The 23000-nt window shown below is 42.2% G+C and overlaps 2 protein-coding genes across 3 annotated transcripts in view; both read left to right on the top strand.

Moving 5' to 3' along the window:
- The window catches only part of Mgat4d (MGAT4 family member D), a 33883-nt gene extending 28312 nt beyond the window's left edge, over positions 1–5571 (top strand). Inside the window, exons 10-11 of the mRNA XM_051194915.1 lie at positions 3446–3553; positions 5544–5571. Coding sequence (XP_051050872.1) covers positions 3446–3553; positions 5544–5558 — 123 coding nt within the window. The 3' untranslated portion in view covers positions 5559–5571. The remainder of the gene's footprint in view (positions 1–3445; positions 3554–5543) is intronic.
- Positions 5572–14660: 9089 nt separating this feature from the next.
- Clgn (calmegin) overlaps positions 14661–23000 on the top strand; it is a 35290-nt gene continuing 26950 nt past the window's right edge. The window contains exons 1-3 of one of the 2 annotated variants that reach the window (XM_051194896.1): positions 14661–14817; positions 20859–21011; positions 22154–22230. In XM_051194896.1, the coding sequence (XP_051050853.1) occupies positions 20868–21011; positions 22154–22230 (221 nt within the window). In that variant the 5' untranslated portion in view covers positions 14661–14817; positions 20859–20867. Of the gene's footprint in view, positions 14818–20858; positions 21012–22153; positions 22231–23000 lie in introns of those variants that run through there. The other variant, XM_051194897.1, reaches the window with a different exon arrangement.

Here is a 23000-nt window from a genome sequence, read left to right on the forward strand (position 1 = left end):
AAATATATCTTGCCTCAAGTTTATTTGTAAAAACACCACAGAGCACAAAAATCTGCAGAGAGTGTGCAGGTATGTCACACCACCCACTTTGTCTTCACATTGCAAGCAGAAGCCTTTATGGGACCTTTGAAGGGACCTGGGCACCTTTGGGAACCTGAGCTGGACCTGCAGCCCCACCCTTTGTTTGAGTCTTGGGCTTTAGTTGGCAGAGTCTGAAACCTTTGGCCAGTAGCTGGAAATCTGCTTCCCAAACTTGGGATGAGCGATGAAAACAAGATGGCCGAGTTTACGTTGGGCTCTTCAGTATCGTGGACTTAACTGATTGCCTTGGGCTTCACAAGGGCCTTTCTGGCTCTGCACACGCACTGATTGCTTTCACATTGTTTGTCTGCCCCCTTTTCAGGCCTTAATTGTGCTTCTTGGCAAAGCACATGTTCCCCAGGAACTTGGGGTCAACCTCCTTAAGGGATTCCTTTCTTAGTGACTGGGATTTCCTGATGCGATCCCGGTGCTGTTTGGGGACTGGTTATGTGTGGTGTGGTTCTTGGCCATGTCTGCAGAGCAGTCTGTGGATCCAGAAGCGCCTGGGACGTTGAATGATGTGCTGAGTGCCGGACCCAGGCGGTGCTCAGCTGAACTCAGAGACACATCAGCCCCAGGATTTTAAAAAGCGGAGTAAGAGGAGGCACAGCCAGCATGAGCTTGACATAAAAACCGAAGGGGACACAGGAAAGAAAGCCGGGGCTCAGCACTTGGAGGGCAAGGCAGGAGGACCACGACTTGGAGGCAAACACACACACACACACACACACACACACACTCAAACACACCCTCTAATACACTGTCACACATACACACTCACACACTCTCATACACACTCACATTCTTACTCACATACTCTGACACACACACACTCTCACAACATACACTCATACATTCTCACACACTCATACACACATACACATATGCACTCACACACACTCACATTCTTTCACATAATCCTCTGACACACACACATACTCTCACACACGTATATACACTCACATTCTCACACACTCACATACTCACATTCATACACAAACACTCACACACACTCTCATACATACTTTCACACAGCTCACACATACACACTCTCACACACATATACACACTTAAACCTACACACTCACAGACACATTCTTACACACTCACACACACTCACACAATACTGTCTCACACACTCAACACTCTCACCCACACTCACACACACACATACACACTCTCACACATTTACACACACACTCTCATGCACTCTCACACACATACACTCACACACACTCATACACAAACACACTCACACACATATTCATACACATACGCACACACAAACACGTATTCTCTCTCTCTCTCTCTCTCTCTCTCTCTCTCTCACACACACACACAGTGACAGTGGTGAACCAAGATAAAAATGGTAAATTCCACACAAGCATATCTACAAAAATTCCCAACTAAATGACAGTGAATTAAGCTAATTAAAACAAACTGGTGAATTTGAGTTTAAATTAAATTAAAACTACATGCAATGTAATCTATGTATTTCAATTTTTAAGGAGGGGCTGGCAAAATAATTCAGTGACAGACCATTTGCCATGCATGTATAACTCCCTAGGTTCCTTACCAACCCTGCCACACAACACAGCAAAATCCAAAATTTGCCAACCAAACAAAAAGCAGTCTTAAGGAACAAAGGCACATGCTAATGTCCAACAACATGCAAAAATCACGTGATAAGATTAGCTTTCAGACAAATGGGAGTGGAGCAGAGTTTGGGCTTCAGCAAATGAGAAACGACACATGCCTGTGCTATAAAAAGGGGCTCTCCAGAGGAGGGTGTGGCAGGAAGGTTTCTGTAAGCCAGAAAGCCTCCCTTATATCACAATATATAAAGGACTCCTACAAGCTAATAACAGTTCAATAAAAAGTCTATTTGTAAAAAAGGTTTAGGGCTTAGGAGAGATGGTGTGGAATGACTCAGGGTCAAGAGCACTTGTTCTTGCAGAGGTTTGATTCCCAGCACCCACGAGTCTCACATGGCCTGTCATTAACAGTCCAGGGATCCAGTGCCCTCTTGTGGCCCCCCTGGGCACTGCATGCACCTGCATCTGAAACAGACATGTAAAATAAAACAGATCTTTGAAAACGTGGACAAGCCCAAGGTAACCAAGACATTTACTCTCTCTTACTACCTGTGTAACAGATGCAGCCCTGCTTATCAGCAAGCTGTGCTGGGGATTAGGGACAGGTGGGGAGGAGGCAGGCAAGCCACATTGCTTTCCTACTGGAAATTTTCTAAAACTACGTCAAATATTTCATATCTGTCAACATTTTTAACTATTAGAGTAATTTTATTCCACGCTAATTTAATTTCAAGCTGAAGTAACAGATCATTAAATGGCTTCTCCATTATTGTTAGATTCCTTGATAAAGTATTTTCTTATACAGTAGTATTGGGTAGAAACATATTTAAGTAAAGTTACTAGATTCTTTTTCACTTGTATGTGAAAATTTGAGATTGACTTTTCTAACTTAAATGACAATAAATGATTAAATGATTCTCAAATCATAGACTCATAGTCATGATCATTTGGAATTTTTTTTTTTTTTTTTTTTTTTTTTTGGATGCTGGGGGGATAGATGTAATCCAAGACTGGCCCATGCCAGCCCAGCCCTCCACCTCTGGGCCATGCCTTAGTTCTGATTTGTTTTGAGTATATTTTTACGAAGGTCATTTAAACAGTTTTCCATTAAGTATGGTATAGACTTTGTACTGTAATCACATTCTTTTTCCACTTTTGAAGAGATTTTGAAGGATCTAATTTGATACAGAATTAATGAATACAGGAAGACGAAGGTGTGATAATATACTCTGACAGGATTGTATAGACAGGAAGAGACTCCCTCCCCCCAAATCATTTAAGCTATTGAAATGAAAAGAGAGAAGGGCCAGTTGTGTGACTCATACCCACAACCCCAGCTCTCAGTAGGCTGAGGGAGGAAGACTGTCTTGACCTCAGCGTCGGTGTGCTATATAGTAAGTTATCGGGCAGCCTGGGCTATGGAGTAGTGAGATCCTGGCTCAAAAATATCAAACAACTACACCCCCCCCCAAAAAAAATAAAAAGTCCTTTAAAAAGAGAGAGGAAGAGAAAATGAAAACTGATAGAATAGCTTGGCTTTGTGTGAGTTCGTGAAACTACACACCTCCACGAAGCTTTTCCATACCCTTCTCTTCTGCTGGGTTATTGTTATGTAGGAAGACCCCAGAATGGAATATTTTATGCCAAATTTTAAATACTAATATAGAAATCTGAACAAAAGCAATCTAAAAAGACCCTCTGGGTAGTAAACGTGATAGAAGGTGGTAGAAGGTGGTCTGTGTGAAGATGTCTGCTTGCTCTTTCCTCAGAGGCACTGTATGTATCGAAAGAAGGAAGCCCGGGTTCAGTACAGACCATCTCTGTTTCAGCACGTGGGTATTCAGTCATCATTTCCTGAACGGAAACAGCAGCTCAAGGTAAGGCTCTGAAATGGGACTGCAGTGACATAGCCTAAATGAATTTAGAGACCTTTGGAAAAGGGAGGTGACAACTGTGATTCGGTCATTGTGAAGTCGGTCATTGTGAAGATTTTAGAGATATCTTCCAAGGTCCCAACTCATCTACTACAGTAAAAAAGAATTTGGTCCATGTGCATTTACTCTTTTTAGCTGTCCAATCCAAATAAGACTCAAGAAGTGTTTTGGAGGGAAAATAGAAAGAGAAAGAAAGAAAGAAAGAAAGAAAGAAAGAAAGAAAGAAAGGAAGGAAGGAAGGAAGGAAGGAAGAAAGGAAGGAAGGAAAGAAGGAAGGAACACAGCAGATGTCACTATTTTAGTCTGAAAATAAACATCATTAGCAAGGATATTTCAGAAATGGAAAGTCCTTGTAAATGTAATCAGTATGTTTATTGAAATAACTATTGACTAGAGGGGAAAAGTCATCATCGTGTAGTGTTTAGGCATTCTTAACTTTCACATCAGTTTTAGAAACAGTTATTGTCACTGTGACATGACATCTGAGACAAACAACACCAGGGAAAGGTTTATCTTGGCTCACAGTTGCAGCAGGGTCAGTCTAGGCTTGCTCAACCCTCTTGCTTTGGGTCCACAGTGCAAACATGCTATGATACAAAACAGAGGGCAGGGAAACTGAGCGCAGAGAGAAGGTCAAAAGTATACCAAATTCTTCCCTTGGGTTTTGTGTGTTATAGGTCCCCACTCTCTAGCTGCCAGGGCCTGGTGACTAAAGCTTCACACTGATAAACATTTTGAAGTCCCTAATAGTGGGTTTCCCCATGGATGCAATAAATCAAATCAAGCCGAATGAATAAGACCGGGTTTAATCTGAACAAAGCTATTCCCAGAAACAGGAGACTCTCCGGGAGTCTAGGGGCAGGGTCCTGAGTAGTTCCAGGGCAGGAGCTGGCCCTTGGCGACTTTCTGGGAGGATCAAGGCTTGGAATGGGAGGAGTTGGGGCTGAGTTCCCAGTGGAACACCTGGCCAGGGTTTGGGATGGGGCTGAGGCTGGAGATTCCCAGTTCCCAGCACGTCTTTGTGGGTGTTTACCCAAACCATCATGGCTTCTAGATAGCTAAGGAGAAACAGTTCAGGTCCCAAATAGCATGAGTTTAGTCGTGGCAACTGCAGAGTGGATGTGTGATCCTGGGGAGCATCACACTCCTCTTCCTTCATCTATGAACCCAAGAATGTAAATCATCCAGAAGACTCCTTACCACTGAAACGCTGCCGGCATCTCTGCCATTAGTGTCTTCACACCAAAGGAGATTATTACACAGATTCTTTGTCAGCTGAAATAGAAGTATACACATCTATCCAGCCATCGTTCAGGCCTGTCCTTCTCTCTCGCTATCTATGGCAAGGAATTGTACTACACTTGTTGCAGGGAGTGGACTTGGACAGTGTTGGGGCTCACCTGTCAGGGAAGGTAAATCTAAAATCAAGACCAGACCACACTAAGAAGATCCCGGAACAACAAAAATGGTGTGCTGTGAATCCATATGCAAATGGTAACACCATCAAATACACAAAGCCCAGCAGCAGGGACACAGAAGGAAACTTGTCTCTGCGATCTCGGTTTGGGTGGAGTGATAATGGGATCCTTTCCTCAGGTTATGGATTTTGCCTGGGAAAATATTTGAATTCAGCCGATCCGTAGTGGTGCATTCTTTTAAACCCAGCTGAGGCAGGTGAATCACTGAGTTCATTGCTAACCTGGTCTACAGCGTGAGTTCTAGGACCACCAGGGCTGCACAAGAAAAAAAAGATATTTTAATCTAACCTTGGTCAATCATGTTGGATTAAAATAAGTGAGTGTATAATATCTTATATTTAGATAATCTTGGTATTGTCTCTCTTACCCTTCACAGCAATAAGACAGACATAAGTAACAATTTAGCCCTCAACCTTCTGTGAGTATATTAATTTTTTCTTTTACATTTCTGACAGGATATTTTTTACTAGGATTTTCCTAAATCTCACAGTTTCTTCAAAAATTATCAGACTCGTTTCTGGGGAAAAGGCACAGCAAGAATCAGATTTTTCTCAGATCACACTGGATAAGAGACTACGTCATATTGTTTAAAATCAATCCTCCAGTAATAAAGTGAGTGTACCAATCTGATCTGTCTGCACAGTTATGAAGTAAGTTCCCAAAGCACACTATGTACAATAGAGCTACACTGTAGACTTATTAAGAAATCATCTCACCTGTGGTCACCAGGTTATATCACAAAAAAATTATCATGTCCTTTTAATGATGAACCTTAGTTTTGAAATTGTCCAAAATTTGACTAGGCCTTCAAATTTAATAAATGTCCTATAATATGTTTATAACAAAAACTGTTCTTTTGTGTTAATGGAATGGCAATTTCTTTAAATTACTACAAAATACTCAGAAGGGAGTGTGCCTTTTGGTGGACAGGCGAGTGCTTTTCTATAATTTGTTAATGTGGTGCTTGTGGGAAACCATTCTCATTCTTGTGCCGTGTGCTGCACTCAGCAATGATTTTATTGTTGTTTGAGACAGGGTCTCAATATGCAGCCCAGGCTGACCTCAAAGTCCAATCCCTCTGTCTCAGTCTGCAGAGTGCCAGGGTTGCAGGACAGCATCATCGTGTGCAGCTAGCAACAACTGTGATTTTACTTTTCAAATTTCTTCACGTTTATTTATGTGCATTGTGGGGAGAGAGGGAGTGTGTGTGTGTGTGTGTGTGTGTGTGTGTGTGTGTGTGTGTGAGAGAGAGAGAGAGAGAGAGAGAGAGAGTGCGGGTGCCTGAGGCCCCTCCAGAGCTGCTGTTACAATGATGTGGGTGCTGGTCCCCTGGAAGAGCAGCTCTCACTCTTAACTTCTGAGCCATCTGTCCAGACCAACAATAACTTTCAAAGAGATGCTCTGGCCGCACTGCTGCGTGCATTGCTGTGGCTGCTGCTGTCTTACAGGCAGGAGGTAATGGAAGGAAGGGATATCCCATGAAAGTGAATTAGCTGAATAATTATTTACAACTCTGTTCTTGACTTTTATTAAAGAACCATGTACTTTTTTGTCTTTCCTTCAAAACTGCCTTGTCTTTTTCTTTTATATTTAAAAATATGTATGACAACATTTTCTTAGAATATGAGGGTAGAAAAATTATCCCCCCCCCCAAAAAAAGGCATGTCTTTTGGCCCATGGGCTGCTTTTGCTACTATTACACAAAATTTAAAAAAAAAATGGGGGGGGATGTTCAAGACAGGGTTTCTCAGTGAAACAGTCCTGGCTGTCCTGGAACTCACTTTGTAAACCAGGCTGGCCTCGAACTCACAGAGATTCACCTGCCTCTGCCTCCCAAGTGCTAGGTTTAAACGTGTGTGCCACCACCACCCAACTCAAAATTATTTTTATGTGAAAGGAAATACCTACATTATCTTATACTGATAGTTAAATTTCTGCAGCTTATTAAATTTTATATTCAATCTCAGAATCTCATAAATTATTATAAAAGGTTTGTCGTGTATGCTTTCACTCTTGGTTACCCTGGCACTTCTACAGATATATTTACGTTTTAAATGTGATTTTCCTGCCTTCTTTTTCTTTAGCATACAAAATAATGGTTTTTATTATGGCATCTTACACATATTTTGTTGTCTGTGTTCCTCCTCCCCAGCCTCCCTGCAGCCCTTGGGCTGGTCCTGCTGCCCCCTCCCCACTTCCCCCTGCCCCGGGCTGGTCCTGCTGCCCCCTCCCCACTTCCCCCTGCCCCTCCCTCTTGCTCTCACGTCACCCGTGGTCATAATCTTCTCTCCCCCCAATCACTCCTGTCCTTTCATGGTCTCTTTTCTAGTTTAGTGACACATATCAAAGTGACTTCACATGGCCCACAGGGTTCCTTTAGCTGCAATGATCATTCATACATATGCTTCCCAGGAGCCCTACAGATGAAGTCTACATTCACTAATCTAACAGCACAAACAAATTAACATTGGCATTACCTACAATTCGAGTGAGGAATTACAGGCTTTGTCGGTGCCCAGTTATCTTTTCTGCTTCAAGGAGGTGGTGTGAGTAAGTCAGGAAATTAATGCAGAAGTGATTATATACTCACCAATTAAAAAGTTCTTTCTGGATGTTACAGGTTTCTTTTTTATTTCAGGAATATTGAAGATAATACAATACAAGACTAAGCTTTGTCATGCCTGATCCTCTGATATGCTGGTTTCTAATGGTATCTTTCAGAAGCCAGAAGAGTAGGATAAATAAATTATCTAGAAGAGGAAAGAACAGTGAACACAGTACTTGAAGGCATTAAGTGACTTCTCATCGCAAGACAAAAACAGAGCTTTGTCAGGGATAATTTTAGTCTGAAGAGTTGAATTTTAAAACAATACAATTAGAGACATTACCAACATTTAAGAACTGTATTTTATTGGTGTATATAGCAAGGCCATCACACAGAAATAGCTAACCGCTCAGAAGTGTTCTGCTCTCATGAACAGGCTCTGTGGGAACTGACATGTATGCTGTGATCAAGCATAGAACCCGCCTGGGTCTGCTTGTCCCACCATGTCTTATAGCTGCCTTTTAATAAATACATTTCAGCTATAAACCCACCCTAGCGCCATGTGAATCAATCACACATACCTTGATATGTGACATATTTTTGATTGACATTCATTTTGAAAGACTTGCAGAGCGTGGACCTTCACCCTCCCACACAGGAAAGTGACTCCCCAAACCACTCAAGAGAAGCGGTCTCAATGCAAATAGCATGAGGAATTTTTATTCCAAGTGCACTGGGGTCCACAGTCATAGGACTGAGGACCTTGAGGGCAGAATTGAGACAGTTTTTATAGGGTTTACAACAAAGGCAGGGGTTTCACAAGCAGTTTACGAAGTCAGACAAGCAGTTAGTTAGCTCATTTTCTGTTATCTGACTAGGCCAAGATTACATACTCCTTGCTGTAAACAGCAAGGAGTATGTGACCTTGCCTATTTACTGGCAGAGGACAGGGCCTGGAATTTGAGGTTTTTAGGGCTTTTTAGATAGTATTTCTAAACTTTTAGCTTCCTGTGGTCATTGGAGAGTTAGGCTGTATTTTTCCATCCTTATAATTTCTGTCATGGTATGGCATCTATGAATTGTTGGGAGTGTTTATTTGGGGAACAAGTTCTCTTTTTGTCTTTATTTGATTTCCTATTGCATTGCTGTGAGGATGAGCTTATCCATGTGGTAATATCTAAGGACTCTTGTGAATTCAAGAGTTCTGTAATTTAGACAAGAATGTGTGCTCCCTGAACTTGCCCTTTCAAACATTGCATTCACTTGTTTCTGTGGATGCTGATTTTGTAAGTTAAAAATACTTTCTTTGTTTGCTTGCTTGCTTGTTTTTTGAGACAGGGTTTCTCTGTGTAGCCCTGGCTGTCCCAGAACTCATGCTGTAGACCAGACTGGCTTTGAACTCAGAGATCCTCCTGCCTCTGCCCCCCAGAGTGCTGGAGCTAAAGGTGTACACCACCAACGCCCGGTAAAAATGCCTTTTTACAGTATTTTGAATTGTTGGATGCAGAGTTCTCTGATATTTAAGTCTTTTTACTCACAATTTTTTGCATCCATCAGTTTCTTATAGGCACCTTTTTGCTTGTTTGTTTGTTTGTTTTTGAGACAAGGCTTCTCAGTGTAGCTATGGAGCCTTTCCTGGAACTCAATCTGTAGATCAGGTTGGCCCTGAACTCACAGAGATCTGCCTGCCTCTTGCTCCAGAGTGCTGGGATTAAAGGTGTGTGCCACTAGCTCTTATAGGCATCTCTTAAGTCAGTTATTCAATAGTATAATATGCCATTTATTTTATATAGTTTAAGCAACAAATAATTGTCTTTCTTATACTTTAACCAAATGTTATGTCTTAATTTTGTGTGTATAAGTTATACACAGGCACATGTGCATGGTCTTGTGTGGGCAGATGCCCATGTATGTGCAGGTGTGTATGCTCATATATGTGCATTTGTGTGGAGGCCAAAAGTCAACCTTGGGCAGCATTCCTCAGTAGCCGTCCACCTGGGACCTGGGGTTCTTCAATTTAGTCAGGTGGCTAAGCTTTCTAGCTAGTCCACACACATTCACCTCAGCATGACCTGTGACACAATAATTTAAAAGACTGCAGACAGTGAGCGATTGTATCCATTTCCCCCTCTCCTTTGAGAAGAACACCAGGCATGGAGAGCTTCCAAAGAGCTCAAAATTCTACCTTTTGTAGTGTCTTAACTAAATATTTTACTTGATATTCATAAATGTTTATGATACACTAGGATTCAAATTGTCTCCTCATGCCTTTGCCAAGCAAGCACAAAATGTCAAAGCGCAGTTTTTCTCAAGAAGCAAGGTTCCTCAAACCTTGCTTATTGGGACCAGTAAACCAGTCATCCAAGCCTGAAGCAGAAGGTTGGAAGGTTAGGGCCTGATGCTGCTATGGGCACCAAATGACTGATAGTCAGCCCAGTTGGAGGCAGAAGGCAGATGTCCTGATGCTCAAAGGGCCGTTCGAACCAAGCTTGGATCCCGGGAACATGCAGGAGCTAGAAGGAAACAGGAAGGAAGAAGAAAACAGACAAACAAAACTAGTTACCCTGTCCTTAAAGAAATGATTTGCAAAGTTTGGGGTGCTGGTACTGAGGAGGAGTGCCCTCAGTGTCCATTCTTGCTCACAAATTGGGGGAGGAGTCATGGACCAGGCTCACCACTCAGGATCTCAGACTCAGAGGGTATCAGGAGACTTTAGGATTCTGGTGCCAATTTGGGGGCATAAAAGAACACATATTGCTTCATTGGTGGCTTGGGAGTTAGCTTTAGAGCAATAGTATTGAGTCTATGTTATTAAAATCACTGCTGAGTATTGCAGCAGGTATTGTAGAAACTAGATTTGCTGGGTCTTTAACAAACATTCTTCCTTAAGTTCTACAGACTGTGGGAATATGAGTGCCATGCTTCCTGTTGCCCAAACTTCTCTCAAGTATTGATATAAAATGCCACCAACTGCACTTTTTGCTACTAATGTTAGTCAGCTCTCCATCCCTGCTACAAATACCTAAGGCCATCAACTTACAATGTGGCGATTGTGGCTTATAACCATGGAGCTCCTGGTCCAGGGCTGTCTTGGGGGCGGGGGCTGTGGCATCACATCCCTGTGTGAGTGTATGGCAGAACAGAGCTTATCAGCGCAGGGCCAGGAAGACAGAAAGGAAGAAAAGGGGGCACTGTCTTCTTTACAGGCAAGCCCCTGTTATCTGAAGACTTTCTACTGGGTCCCAACTTCTAATATTGACCCTGTGATCTGAGGACTTCCCACTGGGTCCCAACTCCTAACATTGTCCCTGTGATCTGAGGGCTTCCCACTGGGTCCCAGCTCCTAAAACTTCCTCTATCTTCCATACACCAAACACAGAGAGAACCAGGAATGTTAATCACACAGTGGTGTCTCCTCAATGGGGGAGAGAAAACCCAACACCTGCATTCCATCCAGAAAACTGAGAGTGGAGGTTGTTACCAACCTGGTGACATTTGTACTCTCTGAAGGGACAGACCTCACCCTAATTCCCCAGAATGATTGATTATTCCACACTCTTTCCTCTTAGTGCTCCTCTATGAGTACAAGACCCTTGTGCCCTTACATCTCCAATTCTAAATCTTTAAGGAAAAATTAGTGACCATTGATAGAGGTCATGGCAGGATGCATTGTCTCCGTGGCTCATCTAATTAATATAGGCATGCATAAGTGAGTTATAAGACAAATCCATCCAAAGGAGATAGCCCAAGAGGGAGTTTAAGCTGAAAACTTGAGGAGACTTTAAAGAACAACAGTTAACCCCAAAATGACAGTTAAGTTTAATGACTGTGTTGCATGTTAATCCTTGTCCATGGGAATCCAAATGCCTTTTGTTGGGGGGGGGGCACATAGGATATTGTTTTGCCATGCTAAGGGTTGTTTATAAAGTTTATGTGGAATAGGCCATATTACACCCACTTTGCTCACAGCAAAAAATGTTAGCAAAAATTAAGAGATTGGTAAATTAAAGATGGCCTTTCTCTTTCCTGGGTCCTTTGTTAATTATTCTTATAATTCTCTTATGTTTGTCTATTTATTGAACGCCTGGAATTGGAATAATTATGGGAATTATTGTTGTCTAGAGACCCTTTCCCAAATTCTATTGTGTTCAAATATGCCTACAGTGAAATGCCTGGCATTAGACTCCCCGAAGTCTGATCCAAGTTAATGGAGCCATCCACACCAGGTTTTTGTTCCCATCTCTTTGTGTGGTTTGCTTCCTTGTGGGACACCTGCAGGAACCCTCACACACCTGCAACACCTGGACCTCTAGGGGAACAGTCCAGATTTAAGCTTTAGCAGAGTCTAGTAGTAGTGTATTTGCATATGAATAGTGAGAATAAATGTCTCTTCGTCCTTGGATAGAGGAGACAGAGATGCCTGCATTAATATTGGTGTGGAAAACTGTCAAGAGATTGTATACTTAAACACCTCCTACTCTGTGACAGAATTATGACAATAATGAACAACAAACAACAAATAATGGATGCCCAAATCTAGACAGCTGTTTTTTCCTGAGAACACAATTTTTGTTTCTCAAACATTTAAAAAATACTATTGGCATCAACTTATAGATGCTTTGTTGATTTTACTAGCCACTTCTGCCATTTAATGAGGTAGTCATTTATATGAGTTATTTTTATTTTGCTGATTTTAGGGTTTTTTCTATAAGCTCAGATAAAATGTGTAATTTTAAAAAAGTTCATCAAAATGGATGTCAGACATATAGCTTAAGCCAGACAGTTTTCATAGAAAAACAGAAAAAAACTGATGGAAAGTAAAAAGCACAAAGCACCATCAGGTGATCATATGATTATGTAAGGGAATTAGATTTGATATATAATTCTTCCACGAGGAAGGTAAAGTTTTAAAAACCCAAATAGTTATAGTCCACTATTTCTGAGTTATTTCCGATCATAGAAAATTTCCAAATTCTTTAATGGTGTAAATGTAGTTTCTAATCTGGATAATGATCATACACACACACACTGCATAGCAATAAATGCTGACTGGTGGAAAACTCCTCAATATTAGCTGTCCACATACACCAAAGCCACAGCAAACTGCCCTGGTGTTTACATCCAGGGTGTATGAACCCCAGGGACCTGTTAGGAAACTTATTACATTGAATGATCAGGTTTTGTAAAAGATCATTTTATTACTTTCATGGAAGCTAGAAAGATATCTGAAAAAATTCAACATGTCTTTCATACAAACATGAAAGAGGCTGGAGATAGAGCTCAGGGGCAGAGCCCCATAGAAAATCCATGACCCCGCAGGAGAAAAAAAAAGGGGTGTGATGTTGCAGCGCATGTGTACACTGGTACTTCTTTGACATGTACTTCCTCCCCTACACTCCCTATGAGAACAAGACAAATAGACTGACAGAACAGAACAGATTTAGTAAACAGCTGTGAGAGAGTGTTAAGGACCACCTAAAAGGCTCAGAATAGACTGACCATGCTCAACAGTGATGGGGTAACAACTCTTGTTGTAACAATTGCCACACTGCAACAAGCAACTAAGAATCTTCCTAAACAGATGCCCAGCTTCTCGCCAGTTCTGCTCATAGCTACTGAAGAGGAGACTTGTCTAGCATCTTTATTTGCATTAGTTCTGAACTGGAAGCTATCCAAGCTTCCACCTAAAAGTAGACTTGTAAACAGCTGTACATCACTAAGTACAGTTAAGTACAGCAGTAAGGAAGTGAAAACACTGTGTCCAGACACCCAGATGAATCTCAGTCACGCTGGCTGGCGGGGAGCCAGGAAAAAAAGTGCAGTGTAAGTGCCATTTCTATCACATTCCACAAAAAGCCTATGGTTGCTAGGGATGGTGTCAATAAAGCTTTTGGAAGTGACATGTTCCTTTATTTGTTGTGTTCTTCGGGTGTTTGCATATCCCACAAGTCAGCAAATTGTATACAAAACATACTCCAAAGAACCAATTAAAAAATGATATAACGATGTCCAAAGAGAAGCAGAAGCGACTTGAAGACGCATCCTTCAGTTAAACCTAGGGCAATTGGGTACTGCAATAACAGAGCGTGGTGACTGAATTAAACAGTATGAATTTATGCTTAGATAGAATGGATTTGTGGGTGGAGATGTATAAATTTTTTAAAATATAATGTTGCTTGTGCCTAATAAAGAATGAAAATGGGTTAAAGTTACTGTATTGAAACCATTAGTAAAATTGATTCAAGCAAAACTGATTGATACATTCTAAATCAAGGGGGCAGAATGAGCACAGATTAACAGAAAACCATACATTTACTAATACTGGATACAAACAACATACAGAATCGGAAGCATACAGAAGGGAAAGAAATTAGCAAGGGGTGTTCAATATTAATAAAACCAATTATGTGTCTTTGGAAAATTATTAATATTGCCAAAATGAAAAAAAATTATAATTTCATTCATAATGTTAATATTTAACATGTCTCATGTCAAATAGGAAGCTTCCTGACTGGTAATCATGAGCATTCAGCTGTTAAAATACAAAAATATGGAAAAAAATATCTACCGTATGAAATTTGGCACGCCTATCTTGACAATCTTCTAAAACCGTGATTGAGCTAAAATTCGGGGAACAGGGGATATAAAGTTTGGCTAGTACACAGCTGCACTAACAGTACGGTGGCCCAAAGGTCAGAAAGCAAAGGAAAGAAGATTTGACTAAACAACCAGTTTGAAGCCAGACTGGACTAGATAGGACCCCCCTCCCCACCCTGTTCATAGAACAGAATAACCACAAAGAAAAAAAGAAAAGGAAAGAAAAAGAAAACTAAGTTAGATACATCCATATATCCCATCCCATACATCCAGGAGCCAATTAAGGAGTGACACGTAGACCCGGGCAGTCTGCAAAGCAGGCAGCTTGCGCTCCAGAGAAGCTACTGACGTTGGGAGCACCTCATCCCCAGGGTCTCCGCGCGGTCGCTGGGTCCCCAGCGGCAGTTGAGCCAGTGGCTCGCGCACCTGGGCGGCCACAGCAGCCTCCGGCGGCCGCTCGCGCATGCGCAGTTAGCAGTGGCTGCTGGGCGGCTGCCGGCGGGATCGGTCTGGGGAGACGCCGGGGACCGAGTAGCGGCCAGTCGGACACCTGAGCTGCCGCTGCCGGACACAAGCCCGTAGGACAGGTGTGTGGACTGCGGGGCCGGGGTGAGGAAACGGGTCCGGATGCCCGGGCCCACCCTATCCTGAGACTAGAAGGTTCAACTGGGTGCGGCCAGGTGAGGCTGGAGGCTGAGTTCAAGGGTGGAGGTGCAACGAGCACCTCCTGGGTGGGCTTTGCCAGCCTCGGGGACAGATCAGTGGAGGGAAACGCCACTTCGAGTCCCTTGGGTCCTCCACCTGCTGCGCTAACGCTGGGTAAGGCCGGGTGCCCTGCTCATCCTAGAGCCCCTGGAGTCCGTTATCCCAGCGGTTGCCATTGTGACCCCGTTCCACGGAGCCCCGACCATATATTCCTAGGAGAGTACTTCTCACCTTTATAGAAAACGCAAACAAAATCAACTTGAGCTCCTCATAAGCAGCCCTGTGCAATCAATCCATCTCTGATAAGCCAAAAGGACTCCCGCCCTCCTCCACCATCACCGGCGAAGGTAGTCAGAGTCCCGCCACTCCCTAGACACTTGGGTGGAGCCTAGAGGGCGCCACTGGGGATGGAGCCAAAGTGTGTTGAATTCAGCTAAACCTTAATGACTAGAGACTCATTATCTAGAGCCTGTTTACAATCAGTCGGATACTTTAGTGCATTTAAATGGCATCTGCCCCACCCAGGAGGAAGAGACTCTGCAGAGATTTGCTGGAGCTAAAAAATAGCTAGGAAGTTGGGAACTGGAGACAAAAGGTATAAACAGAAACAAACAAGTTAGGCAAAATAACACAGTTAATGGGAAGACATTGTGGAACATGATCAATTTATGTTAAAACTTTTTTGATGCAGGAAATAGTAAATCGTGTTTTTGTTGGTTTGTTGGCTGGCTGGCTGACTTGCTTGCCTTGAAGTTTTACATCTCTCTAGGTAGCCCTCTTTTTGGTAATTGCAATTGTGATGACTTTCTAGTCTACATTTTGTTGGTGTGGCTAACTAGGCACATAAAATAGTCTTCTTTTGTCCTGTTTTTCTATCTGCTCAGGATGGTTTATTGTGGTAAATGGTGGCATGCGTTGATGGATATACAGGCACTGATGGGTGCTATAAATAGTGCCCGGGCTTGTTTTGGTGCCTAATATGTTTTCCTTCTTAATTCTGTAATTAGAAAACTGGACCTGTCAGCTTCGTTGGGACTTAGCTCATGTCACTCAACCCTCTCTCTCACTTCATAGGTGAGAAGAAGCCCAGAGCAATTGCCCAGTTCAGTTCACCTCTGGGCAACAGCTCTGGCCACTGTGAAAGCAGGAGCTCAGGAAGTTTTGACCACTGTTGTTCTGTAGCTGAGCTTCTGAGGCCACATGAAAGAATCAGTTTTCAGCCATCACTTTCATGACATCTGATACCTCAGTCAGTGTTAGACCTGAACATAGGCAAAAGTCCTCAGTAATCAGAGGAGCTATTTACAGGAGTGTGGGTGTGTTAACAAGGGAAATACTGTGGCTGGAGAGATGGCTCAGTGGCTAAGAACACACACTGCTTTGGCAGAGGCCCTGGATCCAGTTCCCAGCGCCCACACCAGATGCTCACAACCACCTGTAATTCCAGATCCTGGGCACTGATGCCCTTTTCTGACTTCCTCTGGCCCCCACGTATATGTGTACATAACCACACAGGAAAAACACACATATACATAAAGCCTTTAAAAATATGCAGAAGAAGCAATCTATGGTAAGAATTGCTGAAAATGTTTCCAAGCTAAGAGCTGTTGTTAGAAAATACCAGGCTTGCAAGAGGGCAAGGGTCAGTTGTGACAGTTAACCAGAGTAGAAGTGACACAGTGACAACTAGTAACATCTGTCAGGAAGGTCATGTCCCTAATGAAGGCTGAGGGGTGAAAATGTGTTCATTCCGTAAAAGCCCTCCTAATGAGTTTAGTTACCAGAGACTCTAGGGGACCAGTGGCTCAGTCTAGCTGTGTTTTGTTTTCTGGTAGTGAGTCCAGGGCTTTGGGCATGCCAGGCTAGTGTTAAGGCACTGTATTGTTCCCAGCCCAAGTCCATACACTTAGGACCACTGTGGTTGACTTAGAGGTGATGTTAAGAGAAAGGGGAAATAATCCAGGCATAGTGGTTATACCTCTAACCCCAACACTAGGGAGGGCAGAGGCGGGTGGATCTCTGTGGTTTCAAGGCCAGGCTGGTCTACATAGTAAGATCCAGGACAGCCAGGGCTACACAGAGAAACCCTGTCTCAAAAAAATAAAAACTAAAAGTTATATTTATTTATTTGTGGTTGGGATGGTCAAACACTAAGGCATTCATGTGTCAGTCAGAGGACAACTTTTGGGAATCAGTTCTCACTGATGTGAGTCCTGGGGATTAACCTAGCTCCTTAGGCCATCTTGATGGGCATAATAAGCATATTCCAATTCAGAGGAAAGGGAAAATTTAAATTAAGGAAGGTGTTGGGTCATCTTTGAGAGTAAGTAATTCCTCAAAACTGAAGAGTATTCTCTGAACTGTAAGGTCTGGAAATCCTCAGATAGCTTTTATAGGAAGAAGCAAAAAGTATGTTTAGGAAGATAATGCAATGTGGTGGTGTGCGTGTATAATCCCAGTGCTGGGAGGCAGAGATAACCCCTGGATCCCTTGGTACTATGGAGGCTTTCAGAAATTAAAAACAGAATTGTTATATGACCAAGTGATCAGTATACCCGTTTTATTAATTCTCTTGTTGCCAAGACGTAACACTGGATAAAAGCAGCTTAAGGAGAGAAGGCTTATTCTGGCTTACAGTCTGAGGGGACACAGTCCGTGTCACTGGGAAGGCATAGGCATGGCAGCAGGAAGAGCAAGCTGCAGTCAAGAAGCAGAGAGAGAAGCATGCTTTTGCTCAGCCCACTACCTCCTTTCCTTCAGTCCAGGGCCCTGGCCTGGGGCAGTGTTGTCTTCATTAAGGATTAATCTTCAGGAGATCTTGTCCCTTTCCCCTTCTGTGAGGGACCTTGTATGAATGTTTTAGGTTCCTCCTTGTATCCTACTTTCTCTGGTGGTGTGAATTATAAGCTGGCGATCCTTTGCTGTATGTCTAAAGTCCATATATGAGTGAGTACATATCATGCTTTTGTTTTTGTGACTGGGTTACCTCACTCATGATGGTTTCTTCAAGTTCCATACATTTGCCTCAGAATTTCAAGATTCCATTGTTTTTATTTTCCCTCTGAGTAGTATTCCATTGTGTAAATGTACTACATCTTCTTTATCCATTCTTCAGTTGAGGGGCATCTAGGTTGCTTCCAGGTTCTTGCTATTACAAATAATGCTGCTGTGAACCTAGTTGAACAGATGTCTTTGTTGCATGGATGTGGATCATTTGGGTATATGCCTAAGAGTGGAATTACCCGGTCCTGTGGTAGACTGATTCCCGTTTTCCTGAGGAACTGCCATACTGATCTCCAAAATGGCTGTACAAGTTTGCACTCCCACCAGCAGTGGAGGAATGTTCCCCTTCTCCACATCCTCTCCAGCATAAGCTGTCATTGGTATTTCTAATTTTAGCCATTCTGGCAGGAGTAAGATGGTATCTCAGAGTTGTTTTAATTTGCATTTCCATGATGGTCCCTGATGGCTAAGGATGTTGAGTACTTTCTTAAGTGTCTTTCAGCCATTTTGGATTCCTCTATTGAGAATCCTCTATTCAGTTCTGTACTCCTCATTTAATAGGGTTATTTGGTGTTTTGGTGACTTGTTTCTTGAGTTCTTTGTATCTTTTGGAGATCATCCCTCTGTCAGATATGGGGTTGGTGAAAATCTTTTACCAGTCTGTGGGCTGCCGTTTGGTCTTGTCCACTGTGTCCTTTGCCTTACAGAAGCTTCTCAGTTTGAGGAGGTCCCATTTATTGTTGTCTGTGCTACTGGTGTTATGTTCAGGAAGCAGTCTCCTGTATCAATTTGTTCAAGGGTACCTCCCACTTTCTCTTCTAAGAAGTTCAGTGTGGCTGGATTTATAGTGAAGTCTTTGATCCATGTGGACTTGAGTTTTGTGCATGGTGATAGACATGGGTCTATCTGCAGTCTTCTACACACCATCATCCAATTGTGCCAGCACCATTTGTTGAAGATGTTTTCTTCCTTCCATTGTATACGTTTAGCTGTTTTATCAAAAATCAGGTGTTCGTAGGTGTGTGGGTTAATATCGGGATTTTTTTATTTGAGTCCATTGGTCTACCTGTCTATTTTTGTGCCAATACCAGGCTGCTTTCAGGACTATAGCTCTATAGTAGAGCTTGAAGTCAGGGATGGTCATGCCTCCTGAAGTTCCTTTATTGTACAGGGTTGTTTTGGCTATCCTGGGTCTTTTGTTTTTTTGATATAAAGTTGAGTATTATCCTTTCAAGTTCAGTGAAAAATTGTGCTGGGATTTTGATGAAGATCTCCTGAGCATATTGGGAGTGGGGGCAGTGGGGCAATGAGTGGAGAGGGAGTTAGGAGAAAGAAGGGAGGAGAGGAGAACATGTGGGACTAGGAAGATTGAGTTGGGGGACAAATAGACAAGAGAAAAAAAAAGAGATGCCTTAATAGAAGGAGCCATTATAGGTGACTCTAGAGAAATGTCCAGAGACCTACAAGGATGACCTCAACTAACAATCTGAGCAACAGTGCAAAGGCTACCTTAATATGATTGATGACTACCTTATATGCCATCATAGAGCTCTCATCTAGTAGCTGCTGGAAACAGAAGGAGACACCCACAGCTAAACACTGAGCCGAACTCTTGGAATCTAGTTGCAGAGAGGGAGGAGTGATAAGAAAATGGGGTCAAGACTAGGCTACAGAACCCATAGGGACTGCTGACCTGAACAAGGGGGAGCTCATGAACCCCTAGACTGATAGCTGGGAAACCAGCATTGAACGACTCAGACCCCCTGAACGTGGGTCTCAGTTAGAAGGCCTGAGCAGTCTAAGGGACCTCTGACAGTGGAACCAGGATGTATCCCTGGTGCGTGAAAGGATTTGGGAGCACATTCTCCATGTAGGGATACTCCCTTATCCTAGAGGCAGGAGGGAGGGCCTAGTCCCTACTCCAAATGACTTCACAGATTTTGATGATCCCTGCTGGAAGGCATCACTCTCCCTGTGGAGTCGGGGCGGGGGGAGGGGAGGAGTTATAGGAAGGGGGTGGGAGAGTATGGGAGGGAGGGAGAGGGAACTGGGATCGATATGTAAAATAAGAAAAAATAATAAATATAAAAAAGTTCCCATGTTAATGTTAGCTTTGGGGAAAGAGTAGCATACATGATGATGATGGTGTGTTATTATTATATGACCACTTTTGAACCAATGATACAGAACTGTTTCAGTGCCCAACACTACTGGAAAGTCTGTTGGCACCACAGGAGAGATCTTGACTTAGTATATACTAATAAGAGTGGGTGAGAACATATTAATTAAATTGAATAAATCATTTCTGCTAAGAGGACAACAACTTGGTTGTATTTGGCGTTTCTTCTAGCACAAGGAACAACAGTTATGCAGTGTTTGAAAAGACATGTGGTTGGATAATCATGTGATGCTCATGGAATTATAGGAACAATGAGTTCATAAGAACATGAGCTCCAGTAAAAGCTTTCTACAGCATGGGGTTTGATTTGGCAAAATATTATTATGTTAAATGTATGATTAAAAATCCCTTAGTTTTTGGTGTTTAGATGTAAGTGAACTCTAGCTTTATAATTATAAAATGTCTAATTTTGTATATACTTAATTTACATTATTTAAAACAATACAAGTGAAAATACAGGGATCATGATAGCTTTCTTTTTCTTTTCAATGAGTCAACATTATTTGCATTTGATAGACTTTGTTGCTGACATCTTTATGTCTCTATACCATTAACTGTTTGGTTTTGGAAGAAGACTTAAAACTGCAGATTTTAAATTGGTGTTTTACTTGTTCAAGGCTTAATTTATATAATGTTGCTGGTGATGCAAACATCCAGAATAAAGGAGAAATGATTTCTCCCTATGGTTCTTATCACACGGTACCCTTGCCTGATTTTTTGCTGACTGCTTTAATTCCACAGATAGTCAATATGCGTTTCCGAGGTGTTGGACTATGCTTGGGTCTTCTGTGCATCACCGTTAATGCAGAGTTTATGAATGATGATGTTGAGGTGGAAGACTTGAGTGAAAATCCAGAAGAGAGTTCTATTAAAGAAGACGACCCTTCCTCGGGGGTAAGACGGTTGAGAAGTGAGTTATAAGCTATTCTTTCCCATGGTCATAGGAGTGACAGGTCCCTCAAGATAGGTTTTCTTCCTCTCTGACAGGGTTAGTCTTCTCAATGCATAGGAAAAAAAAATTTTTTTTTCAACTGTGTTCTTAGAGCACCTACAGCTAACGATTGTTTGCACATACTCTGGTTGTGCTCTGTATGTGGGAAGTTTTTGCTACCAAAGCAGGACTTCACTAGTTAAAGAGGACCAAGTACTTTCACAAAGGCAAAGGCCATTAGTCCTAGTTCTGATAATATCAGACTTTTCCAGACAAAATGGAAGATGCCATAACTTGTGGTTCTTTGAGAAGTAAAGGAAGCAGCTTTTGTTTGTTTCTCTGTGGGTAGAAAATGCACACAAGGATAATGGATTGGAAACGGACAACATGACAAGGCTGGCTTTAGTTGGGCTGAACCAGGACTCTGGCTCAGCAGTGTGGGTGTCTGTCCTGAGAGGTGACTGATGGGAACCCGGGAACTTTACAGAGATTTTGGTTGATCTATTTTAACCATCCTCTGGAGCCTCCATATTGAGTGCATTCACATCTAATAGTGTGATGAGTAGAAATCATTCATCCTTCCTAGTTTCTGCTTAAAGGGCCAAGTAATACATAGGAAGTTCTCACAGATTCCTTTGCTTCATCTCATCTCATTGGGTTTTTAATATGCAGATAAATGTTGTTATCTGTTTGCAGTGAATATTTTGCTTCCCCTTTAAATTTCAATCTCCACAAAGATATCTCTTTTGAAACTTAGTTCTATGATTTATAAAGTAATGCTTGATAAACTGTCATCTGGGGCATTACAGGGGTCTTTAAAAGTTCACACTTAAAAAAACTGACACATGCTCACCATTCATAAGTATATTTGGTGAGATGACAAGTAGTTGGAAATAACACTAAAAATTTCATTACCAGACATCAGTTGTACAAAATAACAGGTTTCATTATGATATTACTAAGACATGAGTTTTGCAACCAGAGCCCATATCATCCGGGATCTCTCCTGCCCATGAGCACTGTGTATTAGGTTCTGAACAATCATGGTGACTTCAGATATTTGCAAAAATGAGTAACTTTGGATTTAAAAAAATCTCTTTTCTAGACAATTAAATATAAGACACCTCAACCTATAGGAGAAGTATATTTTACAGAAACATTTGACAGTGGAAGGCTGGCTGGGTGAGTACTCCTGCAAAGCACATTTTCTTCAATTTGATGGGTTTTCTGAAGCTATTGATCTGTGAGAATTAGCTCTCCTGTGATTGTGAAATAGTTTAAAGCTATGTATTTATACAAAGACAGACACAAATTCAGAATGCAAAGGAAGCACATGTCATTTCCTTATTCTCTAGGGTAAATATTGAAAGACCCACAGAGCATGGACCTTCAAGCTCCCACTCAGGAAAGGTGACACCCCAAATCACTCACTAGAAGTGGTATTGATGTAAAAGCATGAGGTCTTTTATGTCCAAGTGCACTGGGGTCCACAGTCATGTGCCACACAGGGGTAGAGGACTGAGGACCCTGAGTACAGAATTGAGACAGCTTTTATAGGGTTACAACAAAGCCCGCGCATCGTAAACCAATCATCATCTCATAGCATCCAGAGCCCACATGGTGTGGACCAATCAATTTAAACCATCCAAGCCCACACTTTATAGACCAATCAGTTTCCTATAGACCTGGAGGTCTGCATTTGTGCGGGCTCCTAGGTGGGGTGACAAATGGCAGTTAGGTTAGGTCACTGGGGCAGGGTTTCCCAAACAGTTTACAAAATCAGGTAAGCGTGACCTTTTGCCTATTTACTGGTTGAGGGCAGGGTCTGGAATTTAAGGTATTGAGTATTTTTAAACTTCTAGCTTCCTGGGGTCATTGGAGAGTTAGGCTATACTTACATTCTCCACTTCTTCTCTTGTTAATAGTTCTAATCTTAGAACTGGGAGGACTAA

This window comes from Phodopus roborovskii, unplaced genomic scaffold (genome assembly GCF_943737965.1).
Source record: "Phodopus roborovskii unplaced genomic scaffold, PHOROB, whole genome shotgun sequence".
Taxonomy (NCBI): Eukaryota; Metazoa; Chordata; class Mammalia; order Rodentia; family Cricetidae; genus Phodopus; species Phodopus roborovskii.